At 52.3% G+C, this 15717-nt stretch overlaps 1 protein-coding gene across 4 annotated transcripts in view; it reads right to left on the bottom strand.

Annotated features, from left to right (window-relative positions):
• The window catches only part of SSBP3 (single stranded DNA binding protein 3), a 179402-nt gene extending 174688 nt beyond the window's left edge, over positions 1-4714 (bottom strand). For 2 of the 4 annotated variants that reach the window (XM_021941910.2, XM_021941904.2), the window contains exons 1-4: positions 4287-4702; positions 3206-3278; positions 2925-2986; positions 240-324 (exon numbers count right to left, since the gene is read on the bottom strand). In XM_021941910.2, the coding sequence (XP_021797602.1) occupies positions 240-324; positions 2925-2986; positions 3206-3278; positions 4287-4342 (276 nt within the window). In that variant the 5' untranslated portion in view covers positions 4343-4702. Of the gene's footprint in view, positions 1-239; positions 325-2924; positions 2987-3205; positions 3279-4286 lie in introns of all 4 variants that reach the window. The other 2 variants (XM_021941893.2, XM_021941899.2) reach the window with 2 other exon arrangements.
• Between the last annotated feature and the right edge of the window lie 11003 nt (positions 4715-15717).

Raw genomic sequence — 15717 nt, forward strand, 5'->3', positions numbered from 1 at the left:
TAGATAGCTACACAATTTTTCACAATCACAACATTATGAAACACCGTTCACCAAGTCAGAACACTGCTGGAGAAGAGTACCATGGGGAGGGCTGCAGAGAGGTGGGCAGGGGAACAGAAAGAAAGGCAAGGAGAAAATAAAGACCACTGCCAAATGGCTGTGTATTTGCTTTTCGTACTAGAGAACTTAGAGCTATCCAACCCTATAATTATCGCTAGGATTAAAAATGTGTTACTCACATAATCATGAAAGGCTTTTGCTTCACTCGAATGTTCACAAGTGTCTCTCCTTTCAGGAGCGGCACAGTAAAGGTCCCAAAATACACTGCAAGGAGGAAAATACAATAAGGTCAGGTTACTAATTATTACTTGTGTACACAACGGCAAGTGCACAATGCATGGCGCTAACAGTACTAGGTCTCCCAAAGGCTCAATCCCACCTTATCAGCTCTCACTGGGCAAACAGCCTAAAAAACAGAACACGTCCAACTTTTTCTGGCAAGTCAGCCATTAGTAATGGGAGTAATAGTTCTTATATATCAAATACCTACTACGTGCCCGATGCCTCACACCCATATTACTTGTGTCTACCATAGACTATAAGGTAGGCAATTTTCTCTCCACTTTACACAGGGGGCAACTGAAGCTCAAAGAGGTTAGTAGAACCCACTCATGGATGCCCTAGGAGGACGAACGCAAATGTGGATGAGAATCCATACTGGTCTCATCTGTTTTCTTTTCACCACCCAAACCAAAATGGCTGCATATCCTAAAAAAGGTTCAAGTGCCAAAGTCAGGACATAACTATGATTCATACATCCAGCAATCTAGGAGACTCTGTCAATAAAGGAAATTTTACAGGTTCTTAATCCCAGAGCCCACACCTCCACCCTTCCCACCCCACCCCCACTCCCACCCAAGCCCTCCCCCAAGGAATTCTTATGCAAGAACCACTCCTCCCTCCACGCACCAAAAAACACAAATCAGTTAGGCAAAGGACAGGTCATGGACATCCAAGTATCCGGTCCTTTCACATTGCAGTAGAGGGCCCTCTTCAGAGAAGCACCTGTCAGCAAAGGGAAGAAGGAAGCAAGCCCAGAAATGCCTGCCTCACGCCCCACTAAAGATTTTGTAGGGTCACTCCAACATTTTGTACGAGAACAGACATACAAGACCTATGTCAACCAATAAAGCCCTATTCAAAGACGGAGTTGTCACTGTTATTAACAAGGGACCTAAGAAACTCTCCAGATCAGGAGCCCAAGGCCCAGGGATAGAACCAGCTTAAAGGGTAAAGTGGGCACCAAAACCAAAGTCCGACTCCTAGTCCAATGCTCTTGTCCTCGTCACAAACAGGCAGCTCTGCAAGTCATCGGACAAGCATCTCAAGGTGTGTGAATAATGCAGCCTGCCCCTCACCAGACAAGCTCCACTGCTTCCTCCTTGGGTCATTTTGCTCAGTGTCAAATCGCAGGAACCAACTTCTACCAAACAGGACCACAGCCACTCATAAGCCACCATCGCCCGGGCCTCACACAACAGACTCTACGTTCCTGTGCCTGAGATAAGGATGGAGAAGTTTCAGGAGCTCCTGGATATAACAGGAAAATCAGGGACTTCTACTAGCTGCAGAGAGGGGCTAGAGAACATTTCTTTCTGTCTTCTGGAACTGTACACATCTGATTACCTCCTCCACACGTTAAAGGTTTCCAACACTACAAATTCCCCAGCGCCTTCACTCATAAGCCTAAGTAACCTTCAATCATAAGCCTAACTTTCTACAAGATCCAAGCCGATCAGAGCTGCCAACCCCATCCACACACTCCCTCCAAAAACAGCCACAGAAAACCTATCACCCACTCCTACAGGTGGAATCCTTCCGCCACACTAATGCCTCCAAGACCTGCAGTTCCGAGGTTGGCAGAAGTAATTAAAAACTCATTTTCTCTGCACAAGTTAGAACAGACACTTCATCCTCCTGCTGTTCTAAGACTTAGAACAGTAACCTGAGCTGGCAGGTAAACCCGCTAAGATGCCAACAGACAGGAGACAGGACACACCGTTTTGCTGAACTCCATCAAAGTATCAAAAGCCACTCTGCTTTCTTTTCTTTTTCAAAAGGATGTTAAAGACTCCACCAGTCAGTGGCACAAAACACCGGGGTCATACACTTAGGGCAACTGGGTCCGGCTGACCCTAAGCTCCCTCTTGGCTGTCGTATACCCAACAGAGACCAAACCTGCGGTGGCCCCACACCCAAAGGACACAGAGACCTGGTAAGAGAGTCACAGAGAGTGGGAGCCCCTAACTACAGACACTGTGAGGTCGACTCTGACCAGTTAAGGTTCTGCCTAAAACAACACTTTGTGGTTTTAGTGGGGGAGGGGGGCGGGGAGCTCCCAGAGGAAAGGAAGGACCAGTCAGTCTGAATCAGTATCTTTAAAGGAAGTGGCAGCCCTTTCTTGCTTTTTCTCAGGGTGCCTGGAAAAAGCCCCGTAGATGTCCTATCTTAAGGTTGTAAGTTCCGAGGAGAACGGACAGGCTAGTTGTAAAACAGACCTGGTATCCCCTCCACGCCGCCCCACCCCCACTCCTCTAATTAAAGCAACATGCAGAATTGACAAAAATCCTCCAATGTTTTTTCAAACCCTTGCCTAGAGCCCCAGAGTGAGATGTAAAAGTAAGGAGTTTCTACCCCAACATCACAGATTATTTTGTCGTTTTTCCCCCAAAACTTCAGGTAGCATCCTCTTCTGCCCTTTTCCTCCTTGGCCAGCTGGGCCGGAGTGCCTCGAGGTGCCCCGCTCTGTGCAACGCGGAGGGCCACAGGGTGGAGGGCCTGCTCCAGGCCTCCCTTCTTTGTTCACTTGGACCCAGGGCTCAGAACAAAACAAACACACATGCAAAACTATCACACAAACTTACCACCACCACGAGTGCAAAAACCCAGGCGGTTCTCCCAACGTGATGTTTTTTTCCCATCGAATCTGGAAAGGTAAGAGCGGAGGCAGCTTAGAGGAGTAGACACGGGGTGGGCTGGGGGCTTCCTAGAGCCAAAAGGCTGGGAAGACCAACTAACAATAAATGCCAAAAGGTGATAAAAATTCAAAATGGTGGCCACAGTGGCTGCTCCTGAAAACAAAGGCTCTAAGAATAGTGGGGAGGGGGGTGTCAAGAAATTGGATGCTGGGGGGAGTCCCACTCACCTCCGATAAGAAGGTCTGTGCAGATTTCTGTGCTCCTACGTGCAGTAAATATTCGTAGACGTATAAAGCTAACCTGGAAAGTGGGCAGGGAGCAAAGAGAGAGGGGAAGGAGTCAGATCCCACCGGCGCTCTCCAGGACCTTGCCAGCAGGCTTTGAGCCCTGTCTGCGCCGTCCCATTGTGGCCCGGACCAGAGCTAAGCAGCTAGCTAACCCCAAACAGGGCCGCCAGGTGCGAACAGTTAGGGGATGGGGACCGGGGAACGCGTTACCTCAAGCAGTGAGGGATGGAGAGCAGCCCCAAACTTGAACTTCCAAGTCGCATCGGGGACAAACCCACCTAGGTTCCTCAAACTCGCAAGCCACTCGACCCCACAGCCACCTTGCCTTTCCCGACCCAGTCCTCGCTACGCTCTCCCCGGCTTTGGAGGTCCGGGGAGACTCAGCCCTGGACTCCGGGTGCTTGGCGCGCTCTAGAGAGGGCAGCAAAGCACCACCCTCGTCACCTCCCCCCAAACTGTGCCCCAAGCCTGGGGCCAAGCCGGCGCCACCGTCGCTGCCTAGCCCGGCGTCCGAGGACGCGGACCTGGTGACGAATACGAGGGCAGGGAAGGGAGAGCGCTCCCGGCCGAACAAAGCCCCCCGCACGCACTTCTCACGCCGCCGGCGGACAAAAGGAGGCTTCGGGGCTGCAGAAGCCACGCGCCCCCTGCCCGCGCCCAGTGGGCAAAGTGTGGCCACCGCGGCGAGCGCCCGGCTGGAGCGAGCGTCCAGGCTCGCTGGCGGGACCTCGCCCACCACTCACCGCGGGGCCCCGCGCCCGGCCCGCGCCACGGCCACCAAGTACCTCCTCCGGCTGCTCCCCCCGCCGCCCCTTCCCCGATCTCCCAACCTCCGCCGGCTCCCAACAATGGGTTCTCCCACGCCGCCCGCCCCGGCCTCGGGGAAGGGGCCAGGCAGGCGGCGCCTGGACCCAGGGGCCAGAGGGCGCAGCAGCCCCCGGCCCCCGCCCGCCCACCTGCCTCCCACCGCCCGCCCGCATCCCGGCGGCGGCGCGGCCGCCACTTGCAAAATAGGGCTTACTTTTCCCGAGCCTGCCCGTCCGAGGGCACCGCCGAGCCTTTGCCTTTGGCAAACATGGTTTGCAGGGAAGAGGGCGCCGAGCCTCGCCGCCGCCGCCGCTACCGCTCCGGCTCTCCCGAGCTGCCCCTCGCTCCCGGCCCCCTCCCCGGCGCTCGCTCGCTCTCTCGCTCGCTGGCGCTCTCCTCGCCGCGCTCCCCTCCCTCCCCCCCAGGCGCTGGCTCCGCGCTCTTTCCAGCTGTCAAAGCGTCAGCCCCGGCCGCGGCCCCATCGCCCTGGAACTCCTCCCGCGCCGGCTCGGCCTGGAGTGCCGCCGCCGCCGCCCGCACGGCCGCCCGCTCTCCGCTCGCTCGCGCGCCCTCCCGGCTCCGCCTGCGCCGCCCTCTGCGCCTCCAACACCGCTGCCGCCGCCGCCGCCGCCGCCGCCGCTGGTCTACTTGGAGCTCAACCGAACGTGGCTACCCGGGCGAGGGAGCGAGGCGGGCGGCAACGTCCCGCGATGGATGGCCGCGTCGACCAATCGGCGCACGCGGGGGCGGGCCCGGGCCGGCCGGGAGGGACGCCCTGACAGCGCCGGCCGCGGCAGTCCCCGCTGCGGCCGCCTCCGCGGAGCCGCTGCCTGCTCCTGCGAGCGAACTGGGGGCGTCCGGGGGCGCGAGCCTCTCTTTTCTGTCGCCGGGGCGGGGGACGACGTGGATCGGACTGGGGGCACCCTGGTCTCCTCGCCTCAGCAAGGAGGGGGATCTGACTGGCGCTCCCCGCGGCGTGGACCACTGGGGGTTAGGGGGGCGCTGCGGCAGCGTCCGGTGGGAGGGGGCGCAGACCCCCAAGCGGTCGCTGCTCTCTCCCTCCTGCCACGTCCGTCTCCCTTATCTGCCCCTCACCTCCCCCCCGCCGCGGCCCGCGCCAGCCCAGCCCTTATCTCGCCCTTCCCTCTCGGTAGTCCTCCCCCTAGGCTCCGACCCCGACCCCTCCCCAGACTCCAGCCCGGCCCCCAGCCCGCCCCGCCCCCGGGCCTCACTCTCGCCCAGTCTAGCTTCCGAGCGTCCGGCCCGGGGCTCCACGCTGAGAGCGGGGCGGCTCGAGCCGGCGCCGAGGCGCGCGGCTGCTCCTTTACTAGATCATTAAAATACTTTGGAAAACCCCAAAGTGGAGCCGCGCGAAAATGGCCCTTGGCGTGCTTTGGGGAGCTGGGGGGGTTGGGGAGAGGGGACTTCAACTAAGAGGAACGAGAGTGATTTCTCCCAAATTTCCAAGGTGTGCCAGTCCTGGCAAGTTAGCCCTTCGGCTTCTCCACGGGAAAGGGTGCCACTCGGGGATGGGGGGGCGTCACCTGGGCGGCCTGCGACGCGGAATGCGCGCCACAGAAATGTGCAAACTTCAAATAAATGGAGCTAAATTGGGGAGTAGGGGACGAGAGTCAGGCGTAGGGGGAGGGGAAGCTTCCATTGTCAGTGACCCAGGTGTACAATGGGAAATTGAGGGGGGGCTGGCAGAGTGACCCAGCTATTTGCTGCTGACTCCTTTCTGCCCACGCCGAGAACCCAGAAGACACACTGCGTGCCCCTCATTAGAGACTCTTAAGACCAGGTACCGGCGAAATAGGGGAAGGCTCCCCCATTTTCAGACTGTTTTTAGAGAGCGGATCTCTTTAAATGGGATAAAACACTGTCGGCACTGTCTCTTTAAAAGAGTCAAGCAGAAAAAGCTGTGTAAGCGCTGATTGGCTGCCTGTTTGGATACATCTTTAGGGGAGCCTTGAAACTGTTAGCCTAGGTTGATTTTTTTTTTTTTTTTTTAACTGCGCTGTTCCAATAAACAAGTAACGCCCCTCCCCCTAACATGCCTCGCACCAAACAATTAAAGGATAGGTCAGTGTCCTGGGGAAAACACGTTTCAAGTAGGAAAACTCAGAACTAGATTTCAACAAAATAAACAATAATTCCCTACCATTAAAGTTTGCTTATTTTGATCTGTAGAAGAGAGAAAAGGGGCTTTTAAAAGAAATGCCCCGCAGCTAAAGGATCTGCGTTGGTTCAGGAAGGAGACTCTGGGTGCATTTTTGGAATAATATTCTACTCAATGTAACAACCTCCTTAAATTAGAATACAGCCAGGCCCTGCGGACACCTCCGGACTCACTCTGCTCCCTTCCAGGACCCAACGCTCACAGGGGAAAGGGGCAGAAAAAAGGAACGCTGAGACCTAGTTTATGGGCGTCTCTGTGCTAGTGCCTATTTTAAAGGTTGTTTTGTGAATGAGGGAAGCATGGAGGTTGGGAGTTGGAATACAAGGATAGAGGAGAAAAGGAAATAATTACAGTTATTTTTTTCCCCTAGGCGGTTTAAATTCAGTAGGGCTAACTTAAGGTACCTTAGAGCCCACACTAATTAAATTGGCCTGCTCATACCCTTCCCCTGGACTTCCATCTATTTTGAATGGGCTAGGAATGGCCAGGGATGGCTTGTCAACAGACTGACTCACAAGAAGCCTGACTCATCTTGTGTCTGCAAGGCCCACAAATTAGGAGTATCGGTTTGGTCCTGGCTAAAAAAAGAGAAGACACTGCCCTTCTCCGGCCCTACTATGACCCAGGACTCTACCAGATTGGCCATGCCTCTACCAACTTCATGGCTGCAACACAAGCATATCTATTTGAGCATCAGTTGCTTCATCTGTCAAATGGCAAAGGGAGGTTAGAAGATCTTCAGTATCTCTTGATAATCTGATGTGCTACAATGTTAAGATTTCCCTTCTATATTTTTCTCTCCCTACCACCACCCTGGAAAAAGGACTAGCACCTCCTTTCCCATGTGACAAGAAGAGAAGGGTAGTGTTCAGAGACCCTGTGCCAGGCATTCTGTGGTCAGCCCTTTGCTGGAACTTGACACAACAAAGCAGCACGTTGGTTGGTAGATTCCTTGTTGGAGCTAAAAGAGATGGTGAGAGAGTCCAGGCAGAGAGAGCAGGGAGAGTCTTAGCCACCCCTCACCCCTGCTGGCTAGAAGATTGCTGAGGGGTTCCCTGGAAGTGGGACCACTCAGCAGCCCTAACTAGGTGTGTGGCTGCTGGCACAATTATCCAAAATGTGGTCAGATCAGAAGCAAGTCCAAACACCCATGAGCAGCACTCAAGGCCCCAGTCTACCTTTCGCCTCTGGATCCCCCCAGGCCCCATCTTTGGGCCTGATGTCTCTCTTCCTGGAATGCTTCCTGCCCCACCCAGTTCCCTTCTTCTGCCATCCTTTCAGGCTAACATCCCCTCCGGTGCCATCTCCTCCACAAAAACCTCCCTGCTTTTCACTCCTGGAGCGAAACCTGTCCTTCTTTCCCTCCAATCTTATCTCATTTTGCTTGCACCATTCATTCTCCCCATTGTTGTAGCCACTTGTTTACTGTCTGTCTCCCCCACCAGACTGGGAGGGTAGGATCTCAGTTTGAGTTATCTGTGTATCTCCAGCACACAGCACAAGCTGAATACCTGTGTGTATATTAACACTCAGTGTAGGCACCAGGAGCCCCCAGGGACCGAGAGAGGGAAAACTCACCCCAGCCCCAAAGTACTGGGCCCCGTGGAGAGATAAGGAACGGACAACACCAACAATAGGGTTAGATAAGGCCACTCCCTCGGCTCAGCCCCACCCTTCTAAGCTACAGCCACCTGGAACTCTGTACTTTCAGTTTCTAGAATGGCCATGCCATTTCACACATCCACCCTGACTCATATTCTCTCTGTCTCTTTCTCCCCTATCTTTCTCTTGCCTCCCTCACTTCCTTTTTTCTTTCTTTCTTTCTTTTACCACCTGCTTATTGAACACCTACTATGTACCACACACTGTTGTAGGCCTTGGGTCATAAACGGAACACAAATCCTTACCCCGTGGAGCTTACACTGTAGTGAAGTCCCCGCCCAAAGCCCCCTCCGGTGACAGACTCCTACTAACACTTCTCAGATCCAGCCCGGGCAGGGAGGGTCTCCTTCAGAGAACCTTCGCAGATCCCCCCTCTGAACTCCCAGTTCAGGGCAGGTGTGCCCTCCATGTCCCCACTGCATGGGTGTGGTTCAGGGGTGTATTTTCCCCCTGGGAATATGACTCCTTAGGGTCAGGGAATGATCATCATTCTCTGGGGCACCCTCAGTGCCCAGTAACGTGGTGAAAGGAACAGAAGGACAGATGAAGAACTGGGTAACCAGATGTTGCAGGACATGCAGGTGAGGTGGGAGCGAAGACGGAGAGGTGGATTCCAAGCTTAGGCTAGAAGGGCCGCTCCTTCCTCTCTTGGCTGCCAGCAACTGGGACAGCAGAAATCCTGGGCTCCGGCACCAGATGGGTGGGGTCCAGGCCTCCAGAAGGAGGTGATTAAAGGAAAGGGACTTCAGGCCTATGAACTCAACCCAGGAGACTGCTTGCCAAGGATGCCAGAAGACCTTGTTCGCTTTCCCTAGTTCATTCAAAGCTCTCTTTCAGTGCTCCTCACCGCTGCTAGGAGGACGGATGCAGGCTCCCCTGGGGGCTGTTTCAATGGAAGCTGAGTATGCAGCCCGTCCCCCTTCTGCACCCATCATGCTCAGTCCTAGAATTGCCCGGGGACACCTCTGATCAAAACCTTCCGGCTGGCTTTAGCAGAAGTTTCCCTGAGGGATCGGGGCCTCCACAGGAGGAGTACAAAATCCAACACCCAAAGACCTGGCTTCACTGGCTCGCTGGCAGTCTTTGGGCAAGTGACCTTCCCCTCCAAGCCTCAGCATCCTCTCTGTGCAATGAGGATGTTAATGCCTATGCCAAAGGCAGGCTGGGAGGACAAAGAGAGGTAAGTGATGGGGAATAGCCCACTAGGCTATTATTAGTCAGTGTTGGCTGAGCCCCAAGATTCTGTTGATGGAGAGTAGCCGCTTGAGATGGTTGTTTGGGGGCTCAAGGGAGACAGTAATTGGGGAAATGTTTCGAAAATTGAAAAAGATGATTACTCATGGCCAGTAAACAGAGAGGTGCTAAGAAAGAAGTGTATTTGAATTTAAAACCAGCTGGGCGGTGGCTGGCAGCCTGTGGTCCCCAGCACTTTGCAGAGAGCCGAGTCAGGGGTGGATCACAAGGTCAGGAGATCAAGACCCATCCTGGCTAACGGTGAAACCCGTCTCTACTAAAAATACAAAAATTAGCTGAAGTGGTGGTGGTACTGTAGTCCCAGCTATTCCGGAAGAGCTGAGGCAGGAGAACTAAGTGAACCGGGAGAGGCCCGGAGCGAAAAACCAGCCTGAGGCTGACAGAGACTCTGTCTCAAAAAAAAAAAAAAAAATTAAAACAAATATGTTTTTAAAATGTCTTTCCAATAGAACTTTATGCTTGTCCTGAGCCAATTTGTCATAGCAAAACAGGCTTCAAATATAGAATGGGTTAGTTCAATTTGAAAGCACCTATGTGCTCAGCCTTGTTTTGTTTTGTTTTTTTCCTATTTCCTTCATAAGAATTTAAGCAGGCGGTAGCGGTGACAAACCTGTAATCCATGGGAGGCGGGAGCGGGTGGATCCGCGAGGTCATGAGATCAAGACCATCCTGAGAACGGTGAAACCCGTCTCTACTAAAAAATACGAAACCTAGCCGGTGAGATGGTGGGCGCCTGTAGTCCCAGCTACTCGGGAGGCTGAGGCAGGAGAATGGCGTGAACCCGGGAGGCGGAGCTTGCAGTGAGCTGAGATCCGGCCACTGCACTCCAGCCTGGGCGGCAGAGCGAGACTCCGTCTCAAAAAAAAAAAAAAAAAAGAATTTAAGCATTTGGGCTGGGCACGGTGGCTCACACCTGTAATCCCAGCACTTGGGCTGCTGAGGCAGGCAGATCACGAGGTCGAGTTTGAGACCAGCCCGAACAACATGGTGAAACCCCGTCTCTACTAAAAATACAAAAATTAGTCGGGCATGGTGGCATGTGCCTGGAATCTCAGCTACTCGGGTGGCTGGGTCAGGAGAATCGCTTGAACCCAGGAGGCGGAGGTTGCAATGAGCTGAGATCGTCCACTGCACTCCAGCCTGGGCAACAGAGCAAGACTCCATCTTGAAAAAAAAAAAAAGAATTTAAGTACCCTGGCAGGGCATGGTGGCTCATGCCTGTAATCCCAGCACTTTGGGAGTCCTAGGCGGGAGGATCACTTGCACCAGGGACACTGGGAAGTACTAGAAAGCAGAATGCTGCCGGTGCGGTGGCTCACACCTATAATCCCAGCATTTGGGGAGGCAGAGGCGGGCAGGTCACGAGTTCAGGAGATCGAGACCAACCTGGCTAACACGGTGAAACCCCGTCTCCACTAAAAATACAAAAAATTGGCCTGGTGTGGTGGCGGGCGCCTGTAGTCTCAGCTACTCGGAAGGCTGAGGCAGGAGAATGGCATGAACCTGGGAGGCAGAGCTTGCAGTGAGCCGAGATCGCGCCACTGCACTCCAGCCTGGGGGACAAAGCGAGACTCCGTCCAAAAAAAAAAAAAACAAAAACAAAAAAAAGAAAGCAGAAGGCAAGGCCCTATCCTGGGTAGCTGGGGAGAGGAACCTGACACCCACCACAGCCTCTCCCAACTCCGCCTCACCAGGGTGCCCTGGCCTCTGAGTTCCCTCAGCCTGGGACCAGCAGGGCTCTATTTTCATTCACTTGCCAATACTTTGCTCTTGCTGGTCACTCTTCTCCCAGGCAAAGGCTTCACTCCCTCCTCATTTCCTCCAGGTCAAATCACCAGAGCCCCTACCAAAGGAACCTCTTTAGAATGACAGCTGCCCTCGGCCGGGGGCAGTGGCTCACGCCTGTAATCCCAGCACTTTGGGAGGCTGAGGCGGGTGGATCACCAGGTCAGAATATCGAGACCATCCTGGCTAACACAGTGAAACCCCGTCTCTACTAAAAATATAAAAAATTAGCCGGGTCTGGTGGCGGGCGCCTGTAGTCCCAGCTACTCAGGAAGCTGAGGCAGAAGAATGGCGTGAACCCGGGAGGCGGAGCTTGCAGTGAGCCGAGATCGCACCACTGCACTCCAGTCTGGGCGACAGAGGGAGACTCCGACTCAAAAAAAAAAAAGAAAAAAAAAGAATGACAGCTGCCCTCCATTCTGTTGTTTTTCTCCATAGCAACTATGCAACTATCACCACTGTGTGTGTATGTATGTGTGTATGTGTGTGTATGTGTGTGTGTGTGTATATATATATATATATATATATTTTTTTTTTCCCCCTACCTATTTCCTTCATAAGAATTTAAGCATTCTGGCAGGGCATGGTGGCTCATGCCCATACTCCCAGCACTTTGGGAGTCTGAGGTGGGAGGATCACTTGAGACCAGGAGTTCGAGACCAGCCTGGGCAACAAAGCAAAACACTGTCTCTACAACAACAACAAAAAATAGCCAGATGTGGTGGAATGCACCTGTAGTCCCAGCTACTCTAGAGGCCAAAGTGAAAGGATCATATGAGCATGGGAGTTTTAGCCCCACTTTTTTTTTTTTTTTTTTTTGAGATGGAGTCTCGCTCTGTCGCCCAGGCTGGAGTGCACTAGCACGATATCAGCTCACTGTAACCTGTCTCCCAGGTTGAAGCAATTCTCCTGTCTCAGCCTCCCAAATAGATGGGACACAGGTGCCCACCACCACTCCCGGCTAATTTTTGTATTTTTAGTAGAGACGAGGTTTTACCGTATCCATCAGGCTGGACTTGAACTCCTGGCCTCAGGTGATCTGCCCGCCTTGGACTCCCAAAGTGCTGGGATTACAGGTATGAGCCACCGTGCCCGGCCTAGCCCCACTCTTAATGAAGGGTTTTTTTTGGCAGGGAAGGATGGACAGAGTCTCACTCTGTCACCCAGGTTGGAGTACAGTGGTATGATCATAGTTCACTGTACCTCAAACTCCTGGGGTCAAACGATCCTCTTGCCTCAGCTCCCAAGTAGCTGGGACTACAGGAGTGCACCATAATGACCAGTGAATTTTAAAAATTTTTTTGTAAAGACAGAGTCTCGCTTTGTTGCCCAGTCTGGTCTTGAACTCCCGGCCTCAAGCAATCCTCCTGTCTCAGCCTCCCAAAATGCTGGGATTGTAGGCATAGCTATCGCACTGGCCTGTCCGCACTTCTTTTAGCACAGGTACTCAGTTAAAAAAAAAAAAAAAATCATTACATGTTTTTTGAATAAAATGATTCTTTTAACAAGGGCTTCCTAAATATTTGATATGGACTGGGCATCGTGGTAAGTGCTGAGGATGCCGTGGTGAACAGGGTGATTATGGTCTCCCTCTGTGTGGAACTTACAGCCTAGCAGGAGAGGCAAGGATTAATTCAATAGGCACTCAGATAAATAAGCCATTACAACCTATGCCAGTGCCAGGAACCATGGAGAGAGGATGCTGTAAGAACAAATAATAGCAGGGCTGATCTAGTGGGGGAAGAGGTGCTGGTCAGGGAGGACTTCTCTGAGGAGGTGACATTTGAACGCTAAAGAAAGTGTGGGAGTTAACCTTGCAAAGGTGAGGAGGAATGTTCCAGTCAGGGGAAGGAAGTCTCTGGCAGGGAGGAGCCTTGCCAGGTGGAGTTACTGATAGCTTGTCCTTGTGTCAGGAGCAGAATGCCCCGCAGTTCAGCAGGTCTCCCTTGCCATGGTGTCAGAGAAGCCCCAGGGCAGAAAATGAGAGCTCAGTTGGCATCCCTGAGAGGAGACGCTGTCAGGTAACACTGCAGGAAGCCGGTTACTGTAGCAAAGTATGGAGTCAGACCTGGGCTGACCACTTCACACCCATTAGCATGGCTGTTATAACAAAACAAAAACAGAACGTAGCAAGTGTTGACAAGGATGTAGAGAAATTGGAATCCTTGTGCATGGTTGGTGGGATGTAAAGTGGTACAGCCACTGTGGAAAACAGTATGGTAGTTCCTCAAAAAATTAATCATAGAGTTACCGTATGATCCATCAATCTCACTTCTAAGTATATACCCAAAAGGATTGAAAGCAGGGACTCAAACAGATATTTGTACATCCATGTTTATGGCAGCATTATTCACAAGGGCCAAAAGATGGAAACAACCGAAACATTCATCGAGAAATGAATGGATAAATAAAATGTGGTACAAACATTGAATGAATATTATTCAGCCTTAAAAAGGAATGCAGTTCTCGCTGGCGCAGTGACTCATGCCTGTAATCCCAGCACTTTGGGAGGCTGGTCGGGAGTTCAAGACCAGCCTGACTAACATGGCAAAACGCTGTCTCTACTAAAAATACAAAAGTTAGCTGGGTGTGGTGTCATGTGCCTGTAGTCCCAGCTACTCAGGAGGCTGAGGCAGAAGAATCACTTGAACCTGGGAGGTGGGGATTGCAGTGAGCCAAGATTGCACCACTGCACTCCAGCCAGGGTGACAGAATGAGACTCCGTCTCAAAAAAATTTAAAAATCAGTAAATTAAATAAAGAAAGAATAAAGGAATGCAGTTCTGATACATTCTACAGCATGGATGAACGTTGAAGACATTATGCTAAGTGAAATCAGCCAGACCCAAAAGGGCAAATACTCTGTGATTCTGGTCATATGAGGTACCTAGAATAGTCAGATTCAGAGAGACAGGGTAGAAACACGGTTGCCAGAGCCTGGGGGAGGAGGGAGTGGGGAGTTAGTGTTTAATGGTAATAGAGTTTCAGTTTGGGAAGATGAAAAAGATCTGGAAATGGATGATGATTCCATTGGTTACACAATAATGTGAATGCACTCAATGCCACTGAAGTGTACACTACAAAACGGTTACAATGGTAAATTTTGTTATATATATTTTACTGCAATTTTCTTTTTTTTTTTTTTTTTGAGACAGAGTCTTGCTGTGTCACCCAGGCTGGAGTGCAGTGGCGCAATCTCAGCTCACTACAGCCTCTGCCTCCCGGATTCCAGAGATTCTCTTGCCTCAGCCTCCTGGGTAGCTGGGATTACAGGCACATACCACCACGCCCAGCTAATTTTTGTGTTTTTAGTAGATGGAGTTTCAACATGTTGGCCAGGCTGGTCTTGAACTCCTGACCTCGTGATCCACCCACCTCAGCCTCCCAAAGTGCTGGGATTACAGGCGTGAGCCACCGCGCCTGGCCTGCAATTTTTTAAAAAACTAAAAAGAGAGGGGTGATGACCCAAGTATAACATGTGGGAAAGACTCACGGACATGGTGCAGAATGGTGCAGCACACCCCTGTCTGAGCATCAGAGGTTCCCACGCTCCTGAAACCCTCTCCTCACACAGCTTCAAGGCTCCACTCTCTCCTGGTTCTCCCTCTTCCTCTCGGGCTATTCTTCCTGTTATCCTTTAACGGATTATTTTTTCTCCAGCCTCTTCTAAAAATTTTATTAGTCAAACTATTGCTGATACAGTGTTACATAACACACAGCCCCCGAATCTCAGTGGCTTATAATAAAAGCCATTTATTTCTCACTCACAGGTCTGCAGTCAACTAGGCAGCTCTGCTTCAGGGTACAGCTTGAGTCTGTCCCATGTGTCTCCCATTCTGGGGTACAGGCTGAAGGGCAGAGGCTGCCTGGCATGTTCTTTCCAGAGTAAAAGGAGCATCAGTGGCCAGGCCAACTCACGCAAGCCTCACATCCGCTTCCAAGTCACATGGCCAAGCCAAGCATCAATGGGGCGGGAAGGGGGAGTGAATGTTTGCTGAACAGTAGTAAAATCTACCACAGATGGGCTTCTCTGAGACTCTGTCCTGGACCTTCTCTCTCTCTTTGGGCAAGTGCACATGGCACTGATTGCACCTGAACCTCAATGACAATGACTCCTGAATCCATCCCACTGGCGCGGACCCTTTTCCTTAGCCCCAAAGCCATGTGTGTTCAGTCACAGTGCATTTCCATCTGCTTGTCTCTCTGATGCCTCAAAGTCCATGGGTCCAGAGCTGGCCTCATTATTTCTCCCCATCCAATTTGTGTAGTCAATCTCCATCTCTGTACCTGGCACCAACACCCTCCCGCCGGGTGAGGAGAGCACCAGAAGGTGCCATGTTTACCAGATCCAGCTGGCCAAGCTTGGCACTGGCTGGGAGTGAGAAAGAGGAGGAGCAGAGACCGGCCCCATGGTGTGTGGTGGAGATGGTTGGGTCCAGCCCTGAATTGTTGCACAGCCCCTGACTGGTCTCCCTGCCTTCAGAACACTCCCCTTCACCCTTCCTTCCCCAGCCAAGGGATGTGTTTAAGGCACAGGTCTGACCATGTCATGCTCCTGCTTAAAACTCTTTGGGGAATCCCCATTTCATCCAAAATGAAGCCCAAATTCCACAGCAAAAAGATTCAAGGTCCTTCATGCTCTATCTCTCTCCATAGCCCATTGCTTGTCGGGGATTGTCCTGGATGTGGGGGATGGGTGTGTGAACAAGAGAGCTGTGGTCCCTGCTCCGTGGAGGTTTGTCGCCTGTGGGGAAGCAGATGACTCC

Source organism: Papio anubis, chromosome 1 (genome assembly GCF_008728515.1).
Source record: "Papio anubis isolate 15944 chromosome 1, Panubis1.0, whole genome shotgun sequence".
In the NCBI taxonomy this organism is placed as follows: Eukaryota; Metazoa; Chordata; class Mammalia; order Primates; family Cercopithecidae; genus Papio; species Papio anubis.